The 23,890-nt window shown below is 35.7% G+C and overlaps 1 protein-coding gene across 1 annotated transcript; it reads right to left on the reverse strand.

Moving 5' to 3' along the window:
• Positions 1-87: 87 nt before the first annotated feature.
• LOC139148993 (leucine-rich repeat-containing protein 9-like) lies at positions 88-23,296 on the reverse strand. Its single transcript, XM_070720481.1, is given in 33 exon segments — positions 88-2,742; positions 3,484-3,712; positions 4,491-4,689; positions 5,479-5,604; positions 5,905-5,973; positions 6,251-6,468; positions 7,016-7,075; positions 7,078-7,088; positions 7,478-7,653; positions 8,142-8,205; positions 8,455-8,630; positions 9,045-9,167; positions 9,777-9,997; positions 10,637-10,814; positions 11,532-11,798; positions 12,233-12,364; positions 12,577-12,636; positions 12,840-13,026; positions 13,806-13,945; positions 14,727-14,916; positions 15,455-15,642; positions 16,218-16,341; positions 17,325-17,504; positions 17,706-17,837; positions 18,218-18,420; positions 18,684-18,839; positions 19,396-19,578; positions 20,005-20,075; positions 20,425-20,488; positions 21,041-21,181; positions 21,680-21,901; positions 22,407-22,574; positions 23,203-23,296. Coding segments are annotated over 32 exon segments (4,611 nt in total). The 5' UTR covers positions 22,494-22,574; positions 23,203-23,296; the 3' UTR covers positions 88-2,708.
• Between the last annotated feature and the right edge of the window lie 594 nt (positions 23,297-23,890).

Here is a 23,890-nt window from a genome sequence, read left to right on the forward strand (position 1 = left end):
CTTTGTCCTGCAGTAAAAATCTCATTCCTTGCATGCAATCATACCCTCCACAAATATTCTATACAGAATAGTTAACACACTCAAACATTCACAAATACATTAACATTTATTGAAATGCATAAAACAGGGAAATCACCGGCAGGGTATAGCCTCAAAATATTAGCGTGCACTTTTCCACAATTAAAGTTACAAACTTGTTATCTTACTATCACACCAGACTAAAATATAACAATACGATGGCAATTCTTTGTACAGGTTTGAAGGTCATAATTAGAAAAATGTTATTTCCATAAATGTACATTTAAAACTGACTTAAAAAACAAAGATACATCTACAAAATGTACAGTTATATACTGCTATACACTGCTACAGCTCTAAGCACTTCTTGGCAGTTAAAACTTTTGACCTTAAGACCTCAATAGAATAATAATTTCAAATTACAGCATTGAAAACAATAAAGGGTATTTACAGTGGCATTGTCTTTCTGTGTCATCTTTAAACATCTTATTTTGATATCAAGAGTCCCTATTTGGCCCTCACATTATGGACGGATTATGTTAAATTGAGCAGAAAAGGTTAGTTTCAAGGCATGACCCTAAAAATCTGATGTCTTGTGATCTGATTTTGAGCAGACGTACTATTCTAGGGAGTATACAGGAAGCATGATATCTGCCACTAGTGAGCCACACATACGATACACTCTCTGCATGCAGAATGTGTCCATACTCCCTAGCGCACATAACAATAATGCAACTGATGACTGAATGATCTTCTCAACTTGAAATTCAAAAGCTAACTTATCAATGAAAGTCATGGGGTATTGATTACTTTGGTGAGATCTGCGAATGTGTGAAATATCAAATAAAGACAGGTGGTATCAAAATAACATGTTTAAAAGATAGACTTTGAAAATGTCACTTTAACATGACGTCTGGTCTTGAATATAATTTACTGTGCAGTGCTATTCAGAATATTAATAGTAAAAGACTACATAAGGAGATGATAAAACACTCTTCCAAGATGTCTATTTCCTGTACATTTCACTGCAAAGCATCACAGCGATGTCTATCTGATGTAGAGTACTTCAATAATTCAAGGGAAGAACATTTACTGCTCTCACTTGGGAGAGGAATTCCAGGCCATAAATTCCAGTTACAAAAAAGACATGAGAGCACTGTTCTTCAAAACAACAGGACATTACCACAGAATGCAAGTCAAGACAGGATAGTTGTGAATTCAATAACAAGTTATTTGAACAAGAATTGATGACTTCGATCATTATTCTCAGGAGAAACACCAAAGTAGTTAGGTTACATAGCCTTCCTATTCAAGTGCACCTGAAAAGGATGATAAAAGCTTGAAATTGTCTTTTTGGCAACACCAAAGCATTCAAACACATTGTTAGATCCAGAATTGACTGATTTGTCACCAAGTGAGAAGAAAGCTGCATGATCAGTATAAATATTCCAACATAGAGATGTGCAATGGCAACGTTTCCAGCTCTTCAAGCAAAGCATTCTTTGAATCCCTAGTGTTGATCTCACTCACTCTGTTCAAAATATCGGTGGGTTAAAAAATTGCAAAACATGAAAGGAATGTTGAAAGTCAATTACACAAACTTCATGTAAATGAGTACCTCGTTCTTAATAACAATTCTTCTCTAAGAATTAGAACATTAATGAAGTAAAGTACATTTCCACATTTCTGAAAAATCCTCTTGAAATCATTTCAATATTTCCTCAACAAGGCAATATATCTGTTCTAGCTTCCATACATTGGGCTTTCACAAGATGCAATCTTTTTCAATACTTGAAAAACATATACTGTTACGTTGAATAAATAGTCAAATAGGGAATCTCTGGACTTTTAATCTTTCACTAACCAGTTGGATGTATACACATGGATATAGGGCTGGAAGTGTACATGTACAGGTTGTGGTGTATTCATCCAATGAATGGACAGATTGGAAGTGGAGACTGAACGTCACACTGTCATCGTTTAATCCAAAACACGCAGTCAAAAAAACTACCAAGAAGTTCTATGTGAGATAACAGGAGCAGTTCCGAAGTTTTATAATTCTGTAAAACATATACTACAGTTACTGTTTGATGAACAATACACAAAACACACTTCAAGTAGAAATTTAATATCAAAACACTTTGATATTAAACACTAACTCTTGCTGTAACCCATTGTCAAGGTGATGGTGATGAATACCAAAAATGTACATTTCACAAAGTCTTCACCTATGACATTCTGGTGCCATGTAACAATGCTAAACAAAAAATTGCCTTTGTGATGAAAAATATACCATTGACATTTCACATTTAAATACATACATATTTCATATAGATCTGCTTCATATGAACATCACACACTGACCCCAGCAAAAGATTACATTGGAAATATCTTTTCAGTCTGATTATAGTTTTCACATCGTATACTGCATGTGCTGCAAAGGACAGCTTTTTAGATGAGGAAAGTTCTATGGTTTGCTGGGTTACTGGTGAAGTTCATCAAGCTACGGAAGATCGTGAAGATATCAGGAAATGGCAAAGCTGACTTGCAATGGAAAACACAAACAAATCAACACTGTGTTGAAGTTATGTGACAATTCATGGCAAATTGTTGTGGCAGGACTTCAGATCAGCTACCATTGCAACTTCTCTGTGAATACACACACAAACACACAATTCTATTTTCACATTTTATGGACGTTTTCTACCATTACTGTTTGATAACCTGCAAAGGAAAGAAATCAAATTTCTTTAAAAGCTCATTTTTTCTTTCATGGCCCTTGAGTATTATTTTTATAATATATTTGTTTAGCCAAAATTCATAAGTCTCAAAGCTTAAACTAGCCATTTGTGACATTTTTCTCAGTTTTAAAATGATAAACTTAAAGCCACTGTGACTGCTAGAGAACCGTTATAGACATCATGCACAATGGGATATGACTGCACCTAGCCTTGCTGTATAAAGAAACATCACAGTATCATAACCATTGCAGCTGAAATATATGGTATATTAAAAAGAAACGACAGAACTCATTCTATAATCCATGGTAATAAAGTAGTCATACTTTTGTCATCAAATTGATCTTCATAGGTAATAATTTGCCTCTATCTGTCACCAAAGTTTAAGTACACTCTGGTTTCCTAATGGATAATCCTGTGCTATTGCTGCAACTCTGGTACACCCACAGTATTCTGTACATCACATGCATCGCCTGTAAAACATCATCCCTCTTTGTCCGACAGATATGGGTTGCAGGAATTGCTCTGGTTGTAATTATATCAGTATATTATTACATTACCTATTTTATAAAAAAATTCTAATTATGGTATTACATTTCAATGTCTTGGTGGGCCTGGTTTTCAATAACTGACACAATGTACATTACCTATTTTCCCATACAGTATGAATATATCATGAGTTAGGAAGCTATGTTACTGTAGATGTACATTTAAGTTAGTGACTTACCTTGCAAGACTTTCATTATGGCCACAGTAAACATTGTCAGCACTGTTTGATGATGGTGGTTGGTGTGGAACGTATGGTATCTGGTGTGGTACATACTGCCCACGATTACCGCTGCTGTTATTTCCAGAATTCTGACCAGAACCAAAGTGGCTGTATCCAACACGGATGTTATTGGCCATGCCTGAACCGTGTGCATCTCCACGACCACTGCCTCGTTGTGGCTGACGAGCTGTGATGGGATCAAATAATGACATATGTACTGCATAATACAACCATTTTCAGTATTAGACAGCGAATCTACTGCAGTGAACTGCAATAAAACTGCTTACACTAATTTAGTGTTGATCAAGGCTACTTTATACAGACAAACATGCTGCTTGTACAAAGGCAAAACTAGCTGTCTGGGGCTGGGGTTGTAAATGAGAGTTTACGATTGGCAACCTGTGTTCAAGATTAAGATACAATGTAACATTACCATGCACTGGTCCATGTACAAATCTTGTTTATTTCAACTTCCCCAGACAAACTGTCTGCATGGGACATACAATGTTGTCGACTTTGCCAGCTGGTTACAGCTGAAACTAATTATTGTGAGCAGTTTTATTGCAGTTCACTGCAGTGGCTTCGCTGTCTAAATGGTTGTAATATCAGTATTTGCAATACCGGTAACACTTGCCAGTGTACCAAAACAAATGCCACTTGACATTGCTATGATACTTTTATGGCTGTTCAACTGATTACATCAAAACCTTTGAAGAAGAAGTGGGAAAAGGGGAATCATTTTGACTAGAATTTACATCCTATTTGGAAGATAAATTGTGTACATACAAAAGAGAAAAATCCTGTCCCATGGAGAAAGTGACAACTTAGTGACAATTCACCATGAAATGTACTTTGTAGTGATGAAAGATTGATATTTTGTGAAATTTTTTGTGAATGGGATTTATAAACACTGCTATCTAAGTTTCCCTAATGATTTTTTCAATCAACTACAATCAGCCACTCACATCGAGTCTCCTGGGGTTGAGTTGTAATCTGTGTATCTTCAGGACCATATCTGATAGAAGTGCTCCATCCATGTCTGTCAGATGAAGAGGCCTGTGTTCCCAGCTGCATATTGGTCACTTTCAATGGAGCTGCTGCCGTTGTTTTGAATGAAGAAATGCCTGGCAGACTTCCTTCCATACCGGCAAGCATACCAACAGGCTGAGGGGTTCAAAATTGGCAATGAAAGTTCATTTCTGATAGGGGTGAGACTATGATAGTGAGGCGTTTTATTCAGTGCATCATGATTTATAAGGCATAAGAGAAATTTAATTTCCCCTTCAATGCTGACATTAAGAAACTACTTTTCAGTGCTGACTGTGACAGAGAAATACACTTATCCCATTTTATGAAAACTGTACATGAATCACCCTGCACCTCTTTAGCCATTACTTCCCTCTGAGATATCTTTACCTGAGCTGTACTAACTTGACCAACCCGTACAGTGATAAGACTACAGTGAGTTGACAGTATCGTACAGTTATTTGCTATTTCCAAAGTGATTTCCATGACATGCCTCTTGCATATTTGATACCAAAAACAATGTGTATTTAAGTTCAAAACTGTCATATTGCAGCACCATTCACACTAAGCATTGGCTTTATATTTCCTTAACAAAGTTCAAACATGTTCATTTTACAAATGTGCTATCATAACATTCTAGATTATTTACTTTTATTCTTTTACTAATTTATTATTTTAACTTAAGTTACTTTAAATGCTTTTACAAGAAATAGACTCAAGAAGTATTTACAGTTTTTAAGATTACTTTAAACTAATTTTATAAAGCATTTATATAGCAAGTTACTAAATCAATATTATTAGGATTAATATTATCATTTAACTGTTATTTGAAGGCTTAGCAAGACAAAGTAAGTTTACCATATATAGCCTATATATCGGATGAAAACTAAGTTTTGTCTTTACCTTGGTTCCTGATGTATTATTTACCTGCTGTTCCATAAAGTACAGCTCAGCTTTGGTTCTCTCTTCAGCACTCACTGGAATTCCATCAATGCACAGTAGATTGGGTTGCCGATACACCAGCATGGGACGATGCATCAGACGCCTTGATACCTGTCAATGGTGAAAAGTTATAAAACTGAGCAACTTTTCCAGCATCATCACTGGAAAATGAGTTGTAAAAGTATTACAATACATTTACTCGTCATTCAAAATCCATGAGCAAACCCTCTCTCATAACCAAGTGTAATCTTTGTTTCCTCTCTATCGTTTCCGATGATGTTACACACTTACACTTAAGTCTTGACACTAGCATTGTCATATGCATTCAATAAATAAACATAATTGTGAAGTTTGTTGTCACAACAAAAGCTACAAAAAAAATGATAGCAAATATATCTTTGCTCTACTTACAGGGTTGCTGATGACAGACAATTCAATCAGATTTGGTAAGACTTCTAACTTCTCCAATTCTGTCATGTCCTGTAAATAATGAAATAACAAACAAATAACGGAAATTCATCATGCTGCAAATCAATTTCTGATAAAAATTTGTTTTTGTAAAACTGTCTGCATGCCTGTCTTTTAGAGTGCAAAATAGCACTGATAATTAAATATTGTTTGATATAGCATAAAAGGGCGTCAACAGAAAAAAGAGGCATAGAAAGTTAGAGCTTGCCTCCTCATATCGACAAGTTTTTTTATATTACATTCTGATGATGTGAGGTCAAGGGTCAAAGTGTCAATAGCCTATGGTTACCTGTACTCTATTCATGCCAAGATACAGTCTCTGTAGATTCTCCAGATGATGAAAGTTGGACAGTTCACGGAGTCTGTTCTCTTCCATGTGTAACTCTACCAAATTCCACTGATTCATGAAGGAATATTCTGTCAGGTTTTTAATTTTGTTGCGATCCAGCACCAACTCTCGCAAATCTTGAAGACCTTCTAAGCCTTCAATCTTTTGTATCTCATTTCCTGTAAATTGAGAAATGTTTAAGTGATTGAGCTTGACACATTCAGCTAAGTTATCAACATATATTCATTTCAATGAAACTCAGATTACAATGTTTTATAAGGACTCTTTTAAGGACTCTTTGTGATTGAAAATATTCAATGAATATAGAATCACATATGATACTGTTGGATAGTCCAATTTACTGAAAATCTTCAACTTTTGAAAATCGGTTCTAATCATTTCTATACCTTTAAAAAAATCTCAATTTGCAAACTGCTCTAAAAACTGAAAACTTCAGCAATTCTGTTGAATCACAGGAAAAAATACCTTCTTCTACAACAATCAGTTAAGACATAAATACAGGTACACCTGTATTTCCACATTTGAAGTCTGATTTGTACAACCATGTGTTACATGAATCAGAATCAAGAAGTCTTGTTTGAGACGATGAAGTCCAGCTCTAAACTGAAAGTGATTCCCCAGAGTAAAACTTGATGGTCATTACAGAGATGTGATATGGGATTTTTGACAATAAAGTGTAGGCTAAGTTAAATTTGTATTGATTACCTTGAAGAAACAAAGCTTTGAGTGAAGGTAGTCGACTGATTTGTAACTTTAACAGGTCAGTATTCCATTGTACCTGAAGAATCAAATGAAGAACAAAATGATGAGTTACTCTGACAGTTGATATTTACACACACTAAACTTGGATAGAAATGTAAAGAAATAACCACTTGTTTCAATATTGTATGGTATTTACATAAAGTGCTATGTATTCACTACAAAATTAAAGCCCCATAGAATACACGGAAAGTCAGTGTAGTGTTAAAGTATTTGAAGTAAAATACCATAGCTAATGCATTCAGCATAACTTTACAACTGAATTTTCAAGGGACATTATCTCTTTAACATTCCACTATTGACACTGACAGATTATACAAATATGAGACCCCTGCATTTTGAACTGACAAACTGAAGCCTGGCATACACTCTTTCCAACTTTGATTTGTAGGAATCCACTCTACGTACCCAAGATGGAGTACTTCCAGATTCTCTAGTACTGGAGTAAAGTTCTCAGGATTGTACATATCCTGTGAATTACTCTGTGCTGTACTTTGAAGACTGCTTTTCTGTTGTTGTTTACTTGATGTGGACTTCGGCTTGGCAACAACAGTCTCTATGTGATTGTGATTCAAACAAAGCACCTACAGAGGCAAATAGATAAATTCACAAATCAAACTGAATGTCTTGCCCTGACTGAACCATTTATACACATTTTCAAACACAGGTCTTTTATCAGCTTTATCTCTGAACAGATTGATTGATTGAAAACATAAGTTTCAAAGTAGAACTAAAATCACAGATCCATAAACACATTTTAAGTATACCATTGGTCATCTGAATCAACATACCTAGCTTGGTATGCATTTGACCTGACCTGAACGAGATGCATCTTAGATATCGGGAGTACAGTTAATATTGGTATAAAAAATACTACATGAATGTTTGTATTGATAACTTGTAAATCAAAGGGGCTCAGCAAACACACCATTTGAGGGACAGAATTTTCCACATACGTATACTGAACTCATTTTCTGGAACTATTGTTCAACTTCTGAAAGCACAATGAGAGTGATGACTGGTGAACATGGAGAGATATTAGTTTGTCATGCAGAGAAATTAGGATACTTACTCTGAGGTTGACCAAATATATGAGACCACTGAATGATATTAATGAATTGTGCTCCAAGTTGACACTGTAAGCAAATAACATAAACTAAGTTAGCATCATGATGCATCTACCCTATTACTAGTTTTCACCCATGAAAATAGTCTACAATTATGATAAAGACACTGACAAAACACTAAAAGTAAAATCTTTCTGGTGACTGAAAAGGTATACCATCTTCAGTCTCAACACCCACTTCATCCCACAACTGTTGTGGGGTTAGGGTTAAGGTTACATGACAAACTTCCTCAAAGGAATGAAAATTCAAAACTTATACCTTCTGAGATTGAGAAACTGTTCTCCTGATCCAAGATCAACTTGTCTGATACCACACTGCGGGAAGTCTAATTCTCTGACTTCAAGGAAATTGGCATGGCCAAGTCTCTCCGCAACAAAGTCTTGAGTCAATCTACCACCAAAAGTGTCCTTGGCTGTACCACCTTCTGAAGATTCCTACAAAGACAAATATTGACAGTTTGATCAGGAGCTGATTTTGCAAAAAGTACTTCAAACAGCATAACTGGATACCATTTAAACAGAATCTTGACACATCACAATGGCTTTCACATAGTTTCAAATATTTCCTTTCTCATGAAGTGCAGTAGATGACATTTGTCTCCATAATCAGTATTAGATACTTAAAATGCAAACACACACTGTTCATGAGATCATCCCATATTTCCTGCTTCTTTCAAGAACATTATTTTAAAGTGTAAAATTCAAACTTTTCCTGGTCTGTACATTCAACATTCTCCCTGCCTCTTAAAACATTATTTCTGACCATTCAAATAAAACCATGGTTTAAGTAGCTTTCAAACTTCTTTTTCGTCAACTAGCTCAGATTATGGTCACAGATCATATACTCACAATAGCAATACCATCTAGTGCTTTCAGTGTCTTCAGATGGTATACTACAAACAACCTATAGTTGTCAGCTTCTGATGCCACTGGGTTGCCAAACAGATCAAGTATCACAAAGTTTGGCAGGTTCTGTAATATATGAGTAAATCTGTCAGATCATGATAGGCATCATACATGTAGATTTTCCTGATTATACAAATATCATGAAGTTACTACCAGTCACAATAGCAATACGTACACAATGATATGAATCTACAAACATGAATCACGTAAATCTCAAATCTAATGTAAATTGCAAATCATTACTTGTGAAAATCATAACTGACTGCAGTATTGCAAATTGACATGTTTGTAGGCATTCTATTTGTTCGTTGGTGTTACTATATATCAAAGACCTCTCTTCCTAACAGGCAAACACATTCCATAAACATCTTTCATAAAAAGTGTGCATACAGATTGAGATGGTGCAGGGCTCGGAAGCTAATTACACGATGCACTGTACTGATTCCAATAGATTGATTTATACAAGTTTCTTTTTGTAAACCACACCACAACCCACTCTGAACCACACCACAACCCACTCTGAACCACACCACAACCCACTCTGAACCACACCACAACCCACTCTGAACCACATTAGAACCACATCACAACCCACTCTGAACCACACCACAACCCACTCTGAAACACAACACAACCCACTCTGAAACACATCACGACCCACTCTGACTGACTCACCTTGAGATGGAATATTTCTCTGATATTTGTGATGCAGTTATTACCAATATAAAGTTCAATCAGAGATGGAACTCTGCTCAATCCAGCTAAGGATGTTATTTTGTTGTTCTCAATGGACAGATACTGTAATTCCCCAAGCTTCTCAAGTCCTCCTCCTTCAAGACTGATGATATTGTTGTTACTCAAATTCAATCCCCTTAGCTTGGATAATTTAGAAACACCTGCGTTAAAAGACAAAAAATGTCACAAGATGTCAACATCTATTACTCTCTTTGATACATCAGTCCGTTAATAAATATGAGGTAAACGTTTGTAAATAAATGTAAGTTTGAAAAGATAAAGAGAGTGAATGAATTAGACATGATAAGTGTGGTGGGTTATGACAGTAAGTACAATTTTGGTGGAAATACAAAGGCTTGCTACATTAGAATCATCAGTTTGTTTGAACTAACATGATACAGTACTTCTTAACTTTTTGAGTTGTCCTTGACAACCTTACAGAATCATTTCACATAAGTAGTAAACATATGATGTTGATATTGGTATTTGACAGTCATCAGGCCTGCACACATTACATGAAAATTCTGCCGATATTTCATGAACTGTACACAGTCAAAACTTCATAATGGCATAGCTTAGCTCAAAGTGTACAGTCAAACTCTAGTTTTAAAATTTGTGATCTTTATTGTGCGTAAAGTGTACCAGGCCCACGTCTTTATAAAATGTGAACCAAGAGTTCATGCACTGTTCAGATTCAGAATAGCCCTGCAAAGTTTTCTAGATTACACCTCCATCACTAAGTCTTCCTATCCACTTTTAATTCACGCTCAGCATGCAACTTTCTTACACAATCACTTTACCTTCAAGTTTAGAAATACAGTTGTCTTCTAGAGAGAGTTCTTCCAGATTGTTACAGTTATCAAATCCTTCAATCTTGGTGATGTCATTATCATTGAATGAAGCCCATCGCAGGTTCTCTAGCCTGTCCAAGTTAGAAAGCTTGGTGATATGCTGGCCATCTAGATTCAGAGTTGTGACCTGTGAGAAAATTATTGTCAAATGTGATGAGATAGCTACACACAATACATCAGACACATTTTATAAGTGGTTCAGAGTTTACTGCACATTACAACCATTTTCAGTAATAGAGCGCGAAGCCACTGCAGTGAACTGCAATAAAACTGCTTACACTAATTAGTTTCAGCTGTAGCCGTGGCCACTTTGGTGTTGAACAAGGCTACTTGATAAAGACCAAAAAGTCAGCTTGTACAAAGGCAAAACTAGCTCTGTCTGAGGCTCGAGTTGTAAATGAGAGTTTACGATTGGCACCCTGTGTTCAAGATTAAGATACAATGTAACATTACCATGCACTGGTCCATGTACAAATCTTTTTTATTTCAACTTCCCCAGACAAACTGTCTGCATGGGACATACAATGTTGTCGACTTTGCTAGCTGGCTACAGCTGAAACTAATTAGTGTGAGCAGTTTTATTGCAGTTCACTGCAGTGGCTTTGCGCTCTATTACTGAAAATGGTTGTAATATACACTTTAACACAGGCAAATAAAAAACTAAGGTAGTATTTTGCAACATACCAAAAATAAAATGACCTTTTATTTGATATTTGCATAACAGAAACATAATTAATATATCTAATGACATTATTACGATTCTTGTTTGAAAATTTTGTACAGAAAATTTTGTTTCAACAGTGGTAAAGATTTGAAATTCTTTAGGTTAATTGGCACTGCATACCTGTAGATACCATTGACTGTCACTCTCACTGGTTCTGTCAGGCTTGTTTCGACTCGTAGACCACAAAACTTGAGCACAGGAATCAAGACTGAGACTTCTTGGTCTGGTCTTGTCTGTTCTTGAATGAGCCAGCAAGGAGACTTGTGATATACGTGAGCCTGCCGCCATACGTAGTGCTGCAGTGGCTTCACTCTCAGTCACACTTGAACCGTTCAGTTTGGTCAGTGATTTCAACCGTCCAATGGTTCTCAAGTGAAGACCATCAGGCTGAGAAGAATAGGATGATAAATTAATAGAAGCTTTAAATATGAAAACATAAATAAGTTTTTAATACATATTGTGTATGTCAGTATCTATCAAATAATATGATTTTGAAAGTTCTGTCAATGATGATACAACTTTGCTGATGATTATATACACTTTTTAGGATAGATAACCTACGTTCATTTTCGTATTAAAGCGTAAAATGTTCCCCTTTAATGCAATTCTGACATGCTCACATCAGAAACAGTTGCACATTCTGATGTCGAAATAAGCTTATCCCTTTCAGGCCCAAAACTCCTAATTTTGGCATCAGTTTTTTTGTTTGTTTGTTTTTTTTTAATTCTTAAATGGGTTCAATGCTCCCATCAATGAAATAAACAAAGAGTAAATGATTATATTAACCAGTGTAGGTAGAGATATATAATTATCTGGTTTACCTTTTGCCAGGGGTTGTGTCTGAGATCCAGGGTAGTGACTGTGCTGCAGTGTTTCCTGAGAATGGAAAGTTCATCTCTGGTGTTGGAAAGTTCATTCCAACTCAGATCAAGAGTCTTCATCTTGGACATTCCCTGAAAGAAAACAGAGGAAGTGAAAAGTAACAATAGGGTTAGCATCATAATGAAGTAAACAAAAGTATAAAAAAAACCAACTACAATCGTTCAAAACACACACATGAAAATTCATAGGATACTGTTATTCATGTCCATTTTGAGTTGAAATGTTGATCAGTATGTTTCTATCATTTGCTATATCTGTACAATGCAAGAGTAGTAGAACTCACCCTCATTCCTTCCAGGGTGAAAATCTTGTTGAAACTCGCATCCAGGTATTCTAGATGTTGCTGAAAAAAAGTATGCACAATACACACAAATGATACAAGAGTAATGTGATTCATGATTAACCAATGCCCACTCCCCTCAATCCCTTCAGTAACCTAGTGCTAATAAACAAGTGAACTAAAAGGTGAAAGCAGCAATCTTTCAAATATACAATCATTTGAGTGTGATTCAAAATTAACCACCTTCATTGGAGCTTGGTACCTACCATGTGTGCGACATCATCCAATCTTGTTAACTCATTAAAGCTGACGATCAGCTTTTTAAGCATTGGCATGGCGCTCATCAGTTTCAGTTTGGTAAGTCCGTTTCCATGGAGATTGAGTACTGTGACTCCCTGGAGTGATGACGCTTTTGTTGCTTTTAAGACTAATTCTTCAGTCAAGGCAATCAATCTGTTCGAGAGAGAGAGATTATTCTAGAATCAGCAGGTTAAGTTTGTAGCAAAATTACATTTTTTTCTTTGGTTGATATCTTATATAAAACAGACTCTCTTGTAGTCCTAAATTTTACTTGAAGAACAAGAAAACTTTGTTGAAGGAGTTCCCAATGTCATCTTGATTAAAAGTATCCACTGAATGTGTAGTGTAAAAGCAGAAGTTTCGGATGCATACTTTCACAATGCTTTTCTGATCTACCACTTGAGGGGACTAATTTTGAAGTTCATGGAGTACATAAGGTTCCCGTCGGCTCATTTTAGTGAAAATCTAAAATCCTAATTTTCCTCATAGAGTTAATTCAGCCACTTTGAATTTGAAGTGTCAATAAATTTAAGGTAATTTGTTTCCATACTACCAAAATTTGCATGGGAAAGTTTAAGACTCTGTATTTGAGGTGCGTATTACCTTAACCTTTTCCTGTTAGGTACATTTGTAACTACCAGGTCAGGTTGTTTAAACTAGGCAAGCATTACATGTTCTATATAATGTATTTTAATTAATAGGCGAGACTATTGGAAGACTCCTGAAAATTTTCATACCGCAAGCATAATTCTCACTGTTTTATCATGCTGAGATGTACACACATTGTGATTTTTACCGACTGATCTTGACAGTGATAGTGTATTTTATAGCAGTTTGTGTCACAGTGACCTGTCAGTGCCTAGATTCTTATCCTGATTTTGAATGGCTTGACTTCAAATGATTGAAACTACCAGTAATCTGAATGTTAATACCTTGGTCTTGGTTTTAACTCAGGTTCCATATTGACCACATCATCATCAAGAGTTGGATCAGAATCCTCATTCTTTTTGGATCCATCATTACTGTCAGATATGCCGTCACTCAGAAATGCAAACGGTGACTTTGGTTTGTACTGCAAATCAAATTACAAATCTATTACAAATGTGGAATTGGTCATCAAGGGTCTACGTGTGAGATCCCAAGCTAGCAACTGCCCCTGCAGTCACTATGAGTAAAAACAAAGATATGTGGTCATGTGATGTAGATAAAACAAAGGGAAGCAGCTTGTTGTTATAAATGAAAACAGATAACTATTGTAATTGCACTTTTGGCAATTAATATATTTGTGCAAATAATGAAATGTACCAGTAGTAACGATACAGGCTGATGTTAATCATATTTCTCTTTTGGCAATAAACATCAAGGAATAAACGGAAAGAAATGTGTTTGCTTAAAACATCCCGCAAAACATACACATGTCAGTCATAGAAGTGTGAACATGGCTTGTAGACTTCCAGAGATACAAACACAGCAATTGGCAAAAACCACTGAAAATATGAATGACTGTTTTCTGCAATTATGAATCAGTATCTGCGTTGCATTTAATGTCTTCTTGAAGGCATAGATATCCAATCCTTCCTTCTTTTCATCAAATAAATATCTCAGGTAAACATTCTGCTATGCTTAGGCAAAAAAAAAACTATAGGTTTGTTTCTGGTCATTGACATGTGGCAAAAATGATGCGGTGACGCAATTTTTTTTTCAATTTTCTTTTAATTTTTGGTGGAATTTGATACATTTTTCCCTTTTTTCCATAGGGGAAAACAAAAAACAGGAAAAAAAGGGAGTTGACGCGCATACTTTGAAATGATGCGCGCGATGACCAGAAACAAATCAATTTTGGGGGGCCTTACCTTTGTGATGTATTCAAAATCTATGACATACTCTGGCAGGACTAACTCATGATCAAAGACAAACCATTCACACTGTCTTGATGTGCATTCACACTGGGGAGAAAGACTTCCACCACTACCACCAGAACATTTCTCATGTCTCTTGGGTCTAAACACTGAGTCAGCTCTGGGATAGATGGGTTTGTGCACCCTGAATGAAACAAAGATAATGGTCAGATTGCTTGGGTCAAAGTAAGCAAATTCTTTTTATTGCTTCCACTTAAAAATTCCAAAAGTAGACGGAGTAAGCATTTAAAGAACACCTACATAATATTTAACACACTCAAGTTGCTTTTATTTGAGTTTTCCTTTAATATAACATGCACTTTCCTGTTGCCATACGTTTTGAAGGGTAATCATAAATGGTTTACAATCACCACAGTGTTTGAAATAGGACTGTATCAAGGAAGTTTTTTGTCTCAATGTGAAAGTCAGGGCTTGGTTTTGCCACAGAATATCACGTTATACATGCTATGAATGGAAACTTCTGCGTGAAAGGTTGTGCTTTTTTCCTAGAAAAAACAAAAAACTTACAATAACTGTTTGCTCATATTGAGCCAAACCACAGAATCTACTTTTAATATTATGACCATATCATCACATGCATCTATATTGTGTACTCGAGCTGATCTGTGATCTACTAATACCAAAGAGGTATAAATCACATAAGCCAAAGCCATAATACTTACATCTTAACATCCAGAGCTGGAACACTCTTGCCAAGGTAGACTTTACACACTACCAGTTGACCATGTCTGAATGGGCATGGGTCAGACAGTGCTTTATTCTTAGCCTCTCTCTGCATGTAGTCAATACGTGGCTTTTCACACAGACTCAGACTATTAGACAATGGAATAGCTCCATCTCTCCCAAGTTGCTAGAATACACAAATATGTCACATATCAGTAGATGGATAAATAACACACTTACAAGGTTTGCATGGCATGGATTACAGAAATGATCGAGTACAGATCCAATAACCAGATAATTGAGAATTGATAAATCTGAACCTGAAGTTTGCTGCAAGTTGAATTTCCTTGCAGGACAGCTACTGAAAGCTAAGTATTATCAATTAATTTAATCACACAGTGTAACTTAAATACTAGAGGGCACTAACACAACACATATGCACACTTTATTATAAGTGTTTACGTATATTTTCATTCTTGTTTCTTAATATTTCAATTTTTGGAAAAAAAATCAATTGCATTTACATGAACAGTTTATGACACAATCACAATGAAATATTCTGAAACATTTTGATATTTTGTGCACACATTGTCACTTGTTATTTGTATTTTTGTAAAGGTCCGAACCCAGTAAATTTTACTAGGGTTCTCCTGTCATGTACCAGGGTTTCCCTAGCTATTTTATCAATACAATCCTATTACTAATACTAGACAAAAGAAATCGTACATGGGTTCCAAAAACTGCATTACCAAACTGTATTACCTTATAAGTATCTGCATCCATAGGTCCCTCTTCTAGAACCCTCATCAGTTCATTCTTGCCACCAGGCAATTCTGGATCCCATACAAAGAATAGGTATTCTAACAACTTCTTCACAGAATGACCCCTGTAATCAGAGGAACAATATCCAATGTCATATCAATGCATTTCACTATTGCTGATAGGATACCAATATCAATCCTACACTACAACAACACAAACTGTAGTATGTTTGATGTGACTGGGAAATGGCAGTGCATATCAGTGTAACATGTTGTAATACTGTAAATGGTACATATTGTATTTTGGAAAAACTGGCATGCAACTTGAAATAAATCGCAATGTGTAACAAAACATTACTTCCTGAATATATCAATAGTATAGAAAAGATTAATTGATTGATGATTTCATGGATGGATATATTTCCTTTCAATAAATTTTACTTTGTAGGAAGACTCCATATTTGCCAAAGGATTCACAGGAAATACAACAGTTATCCACTTTAGTTTCAAGAAGTAACATTTGTATGACATGGATTATATATTATACGTAACATGGAAAATAATGTATAGAGACACCTTGCTATGGTCAAGAATTTATAATTCATACTTAACCTAGCAATACGATAACGCAGCTATACTATAAACTTTGTAATATCACAGTGGATAGAGGGACTGTGGTAATATGATTTCATGTGCATCAATATGAGTTTGAAAGTTTGTAATAAACACAGTATGACACTTAAGGTAATATGCACCTTGACAGTGAAAGACTTAAACTTTTGCTCTAACTTTCCTCAAAGAATCTTTCAATCATTCTCTTTCAAATCAAGAATAAAAATAGGAGGTCACCGTGCAAATTTAGGTACTAGAGAAACAAATTACCCAAGATTTACCGATATTGGAAATTCAAAATGGCCGCCATCCCTGTGTTAACTCTATGGAGAAAAATAAAAATTTTCGAATTTCGAAAAACTAAGCCGGTGAAAAGTTTTCTTTCACCAAGAGCTTTACAATGAACCCCCACATGTGGTATATCAGAAGAGAATTGTAAAAGTTTGAGAGTCCGAATGTCTGTCCCCGAGGTGCGTTCTACCTTAAACATACATACTTGCTGACACCCAGTGGGTCTTCTTTGTCTATGATCCCTGATAACTTATCATCAAACTTGAATCTGAGTATACGGTTATGAACTCTGGTGATCCTGTGTATCTTGATCCCCAGTACTCCATAATCTTTGTAATCTGCTGCACAGAATCTTGACAAGATCAGATCATGACATGACGTAAACCTGAAAGGGAAAGAATAAAACACTGAAATCTAACTCTAAATACAGTACTGCTACTAGCATTTACTTAAAATAACTCATCCACAGGGAAGCACATATACAGATTTTGAAAGAATTTCTTCAGCCTTCATGGCTACAATGAGGCTCAATTACTCAAGATGTCCTTGCTATCCAGTGTGAATGAGAAGTGAAAATATATATTACCAGACATCAGCTGATCTGCCATCTTCAAATCGTACGTTGCCACCGGTTTCTAATTCTGTGAGTAATCTCCTGACTGTCATGTCAGACACTTGACGAACCCGCCCTGTGCTTTCTGCAAAGCATTTCTCAATCCTGTCGGTATCAAAGAAAAAAGCAATGTTGTATATGTTACACGAGACAAATGAATGGTAGAATCTTGGATTTGTTTATCCAGTGTATAGATTTTCCACAATTTTTCTTACTCAGACACCACTTCCTGTTCTGTAAAAGTAATATCCATGCCTGTATAGCGATAACAATAAACGTTACTCAAAGAACATTACACTAGCCAAAATTCTTCATATTCAATAAAGCACACTAATAAGGCTATCCTTTTACTGCAAAAGTTTTGTTGTAACTCTATCAGTCTTTTAGTGGCAAAGTTGCAGGACACCTAACTAGAAAATGAAGCAAAAAAATTACTCCATGAAATAACATGGAATCCTGACAAAAACACAACATCAATGACTTACTCATCTACTTTGCCATGGTAAGATTTGACCCTTTCTTTCACGGCCTGAAGTTTCTTTTTGAGTTTTTTGCTGTTTGACTGTTTTTCCTCTTCCTGTGTATCACTCTCTGTACCGCTGCCATGGATTTCTGTCTCCTCATCCTTGCCTTTATCTTCATCATGCAGGGCTTTGTTACCTTTCATTTCATCTCTTTCACGTTCCATCTGAAACAATACATATTTAAAATCAACAACTGAAGAAAGTCAACAATGTTGATATTGCTTCAAAATTATTACCTTAAACAACTCTGGAAAAATAAAACTTCAAATTATCTGAAAGCATACCACTTCATCACATCAAACATGTGTTTTTTTTTCAATTACAAAATTACTATATCTGCATTGTGGTTGAACAAGTGTACATGAAATGGCACGAAATTTTGAAAAAGTCCAATTACATTCAAATATAGTGGCTGTTACAGTCTTACCACTTTTATCATTTCAGTGAGGGCTCTGATTCGTTCAAATGGGAACTGATTCAGCTTTGCTTTCTCCTTCTTGAGAAGTGACATCAATTCTGTCATATTTCTTCTGATTGTCTTCTCTCGCATGTTGTAATACATCTTCTTTTTAACTACAGTAGCCTGTTGAATTCAGAATTGTCAAAGTTAGGCAAAACATGTTGTGTGCAAGTAGGTAGTATTGCCATATGTAACACATTCAGACAATCCCTGTTCACAAAGGCCAAATGGTACAAAATAATTTTAATTTTAGACTGTCTTCTAAATACAAGATTGAAGATCGTAATAGCCATATTGAAGTAAAAGCAATGTAGCTTTGTTGTTTACACATATTGTTTCTACTTTGACCTTATGTAACAACTTGACCCTAATAAACATGCATCATCCCCCAGACACAAAAGACAGTAATTATATTGAAGAAAGTCAGGTCACCATAGCTTTGCTTTGTCTAAAGAAGGAATTCTTTTCAATTTTTTGTCGTTAATCTTGTTTATTTCTGTTAAAATGCCTTCCCTGTGACAAATAGACCGGGATTCAAAAGCCGGCCAACATAATATTTCAGTTTTATTTTATAATAAAGTTCAAAAAAATAATCAATAGTTTCATTTCTGTTGAAGTATATCCTAGCAACAATTGAATCAAAAGGCAAAATTTGACATTGGACATAATGAGTGCTTACCTCAGCTAATTCTCTGATGTTCTTATTTGACACATCATACGTATCTAATCTTTCTAATGTGGGTAAATGATAGAGCACATGAGTGGAGTAATTGCACAACAAACACACTGGATTTGGGGAATATTGCGGATCCTTCAGTCCAAGGCATTTCAGGTTTGGTAATCTTACCAGGTTTGTCAGCTCCTGAAAAAAGAAAATACCAGACGCATTTCAACATTCACTCTCACTCACTTTAAGCGCTGTAAAGATATTCCACTGATTTCCAGTATATTTACATTCTTTGAGTGACACAGACAGCCAAAACGTTTTTTCCCAGGCTTTTGTGTCCATTTTATACATGGAACATAGTATTTCTGAAATACCAATGAAGATATTGCTGCAGTCTGTTTCTACCATGTTGTTGCAGGCTACATCAATCTTCCTCATGAATACAAATTCATACTATTGGCCTTCAAGGTAGACTTCTAAAACAATGTTGACATAAGTAGATGTGAATATATGTACCTTTATTGATCAAGGTCTTATGATTAACTAAACAAAATCTCTCTTCCATCAAATATTTTATTGTCTATGATAATTTCTATTTCAGTTTCTACAGTCGAGTCTCACCTTGAATGAGTAAATTTTGTTTCCAGATATATTCAAATTTTCCAGTCTAATATGAGCATCTAATGAATGACCTGAAACGAAAAAAATATTATGGTATGATAATATTGCATGTCTAGTCTATTCTGTTCATGTCATAGACCATGTTTCAATGGTTGGAATTTGAACTTCACAGGAAAAAACAGCTGACTTGCAAAGATGCACTAAAAAATGTAGATAAATCAGTTAATATTCAAAATAATTTCACGTCATTTCTGTTGTGAAACTCTACATATTATTTTACACACAAAATTATTTTGAATGATAGAACTGTGAAAATTATTGAAATGTCACAAAGTAAACTTAAGACATTCTATCTCCACCATGGTGCTATTAATCTTCAGACATTTAGTGAAGAACTTACTGCAAAAAACCCAACTTTACCTATTTTCTCTATTTGGTTTTCAGCCAGATTCAATTCTTCAAGATACAGAAGACCAGAAAGTCCCTGAAAGAAAAAATTTAGTTTGATAGAAACATGAAACTCTGAGTTTTGAATTTTTTGTACTTCTATTAAGCTCTGTGGTGGACTTGACTAGCATTTGCTATTTTCCGTTTCTGTTTACCCTTCACCACAGCACAGATGTAAACATATCTGAATTGTAAATATTTGTTATAATTGGGTAAAAAAGATGATGATGAAACAAGTATTGTCAATATGACAGAAAAAAATCAAGGAGAAAAATGAGGACAAAGAGCTCAAACTCCTGGATTTGACACAAAATTAGTCCAAAAACATATCCACAAAATAAACAGATCAGTTGTATGATTCTTTATACTGGCCTTAAACGCATACACCAAGGTCCCTCTAGAGGGACTGTGCATACACGTTACAATCATACAAACTACAAACTCATTCCATCAGTGAATATGGTTACAAAAAATAGAAGTTGTTAAACATGATTACATTGCAGTATTTGTACTTTTATAGATAAAGCACAGTACATAGCATGGCATCAGCATCAGTACATGTAATGATACAACTTTAATACACTCTCACCTCAATAACTGAAATATTGTTCTTCATCAACCACAGTCTTTCAAGGTTTTTTAAATGGGATATATTCTCTATCTTTGATATCTTGTTGTCATATAAGTATAGTTTCTCCATTCGCTTACATTCTTGAAGGCCTTCTATCCTCTGTAATTATGATAAGCCACAAAATTAATCGTTACCTGAATTGACATAACAACAACATATTCTTGTACAAACACTTACATATTGTAGTATTACCAAAGATGTTGTGAAAGAAGGAAATGACATCTTCTATGATGCATTGAACATAGAAATATTAAAGAAGTACAAAGCAAAAATCAACATTAAAAACCATGCCATTGCATATAGCTGCATGCAATATTACAAAAAATACCATATTTTTGAGAGAAAAAGCTATCATAAAAAAATTCTCAATATAATTCAGAGGCACATACAAACCTCATTTATTGAAGTTATTGTTAAAGAGACTATGGGCATCAAAGGATGTATATGATGCATTTTTTAGACTTTGATAAGCCAGAGTTCTCGTAGTCTTGTGAGAGGTGTTAACCCACACATTCTATCAATGTCTTGCCCAACTACTTTAATATATATATATATATATTATCTACAGTAAAACTTAATGGGCGATGGGAAACTTACTTGTATTTTGCATTCACAAAGCCAGAGTTCTCGCAGTCTTGTGAGAGGTGTTAACCCACACATTCTATCAATGTCTTGCCCAACTACGCAAAGTGCAGTGAGATTGGGGAAGCGATCCATCCCAACAATTTTGGGAAAGCCGGAGAAGAACATTTCAATAAGCTTAACATTTTCTGCCGGGGCCTGTTCAAGTCTGTGATACTTAATTCCATTGACATTGCACTGGAAAGACAAGGACGAAGTTGTAATGTTTAGTTGGATAGGAGATCATATGCAAAGTTTAACAAAACAAAATAAAACACATGATAATACGAAGTCTTCTTCAGTTATAGGTAAGGTTTATTTATACTGGTAAAAGCAGTATTACCTTAATATCTGTAATACACGGTGAAGTGATAACGAATCTCAATCTCTCTCTCTCTCCTCTATCTCTTCTTCTCCCTCCCTCTCTTTCTCCCCTATCTCTCCCTCTCCCTCCCTCCTTCCCTCCCGTCACACACACTCACACACAAACACAGTGTTCCCTTTTTTCTGTTTCATGTATTCAGTCTTTATCTATCCTTCCTGGTTCATGTTTGCAAGATATCAAAAATGTCTGGCTGCTATCACTTCTAGTGAGTATTTTTACACTTATAAATAATCTGGTTTGCATGTGATGTTTCCTTTTAGATCCACACTAGTCGTAAGCAGGGACTGAGAGTATTGTAACTCCTTGATGTAATCTTACCACTTCTTTCAGAATGTCTTCTTCCTCGACGTCTGAAACGCCTGACTTGGCAGGCTTTTCAGATCCTGTAGGACTAGGAGTAGACATTCTCTTTGAAGACTTCAATGACGTTTCACATGGGTTGGCACTATCATACCGACCATGTTGTCATTTTAAATGCTTTGTTATCTAAGTGAAGAAAAGTAAATGGTGGTTTTTTGAACGAGTTTGACATTTACATGAAACCTGGCCGAAGAGCTTGCATCGGCTTTACTATTGCTAATTCTCTGCTAAATGCCATTGTGCATTGTCACTAAATGTAATAAACGGGAAATAAGTAATTCCTAGCGTGTTTGTCGCAATGAATACATCAGTTTACTGTCACTTTAGCCAATAAAATTAGTGTGAACCTCGCTATTTTAGTTCAATCTCGCTGGCTTTGTAAATCGTCAACCATGGTATTTCTCGCACAGCTAAAATGTTCGTTGGGAATGCAATTATCAAATGAACGCACTGCTTCCCTTCGCTTACATGTAATTACCATAATAAAGTGCGTGATGGCAACTGTAAGGAATTCTTGTCACCGCTACGTGTTTCCCAGCAAAAGCACCTAGAGAGACCCTAGACATTGTACGCTACACAGAACCGTGGGCCATAGTCATGTACAACTTATGGTTATGCTATCGCGCAGTGAAGTTAGGTTGCTACGGACTTTCAAATATGTCAATGTTACTGTTCGGGTCGTTCGAAACAGTACTCCTAAGAGCATATACAGACATCTTCACAGTTTTACGGAAGGTTCAGCATTCAAACTCACCTTAAAATATGCAAGATACCGTATGTTCACTTTGACAACACACGAAACTGTGCAGTTGTTTTCATTCAACGAGGTCCGCCATCTTGAATAATTGGAATTAACGCGATTGGTGGTAATTGTGTCACGTGACTGAACTGACACTGAGGGCACGGCGACCGCGTCAACATCCGCGCGTTGCCTAGTTACTAGTTTGCGCTTATTCTTCTCACTCGGTACACGAATTCTTACGTCAAATTATGATAGTGTAATGAATGTCGTAGAACATTTTACATGAATAGATAATGAGTAGATAAGGTATAAAGCACATCACAGTTACCAGGGAAAGTTAACTTTTATCGATGGAAGGGGGTGGGGTGGGATGGATTGTTGTCTGATTGAGTGATATTCCAGAATTAGAGTAAAGAGTGAATTTTGTAAAGTAAAATATGTACATGCAAACAATGACCGTCACTTTTGACTCGAGTGTATAAAGTTGTACAAACGGTATTTTGATATTAAGGGAGCGTTCAGTTTTTACGGCTGGGGGGGGGGCGGCAAAATCTTGTCGCCGGTGTTCAAAAAATATAGACCCCCCCTGCATTTTTCGTGAAAAAAGATGACCCCCCCTTTGTCAGACGAAAAAATTGATGACCCCCCCCCCCCCTCCCGCTTAAAAATAACTAAAACCCATACGTCAAATTTACCCGCA

The sequence above is a fragment of the Ptychodera flava genome, chromosome 14 (assembly GCF_041260155.1).
Source record: "Ptychodera flava strain L36383 chromosome 14, AS_Pfla_20210202, whole genome shotgun sequence".
In the NCBI taxonomy this organism is placed as follows: Eukaryota; Metazoa; Hemichordata; class Enteropneusta; family Ptychoderidae; genus Ptychodera; species Ptychodera flava.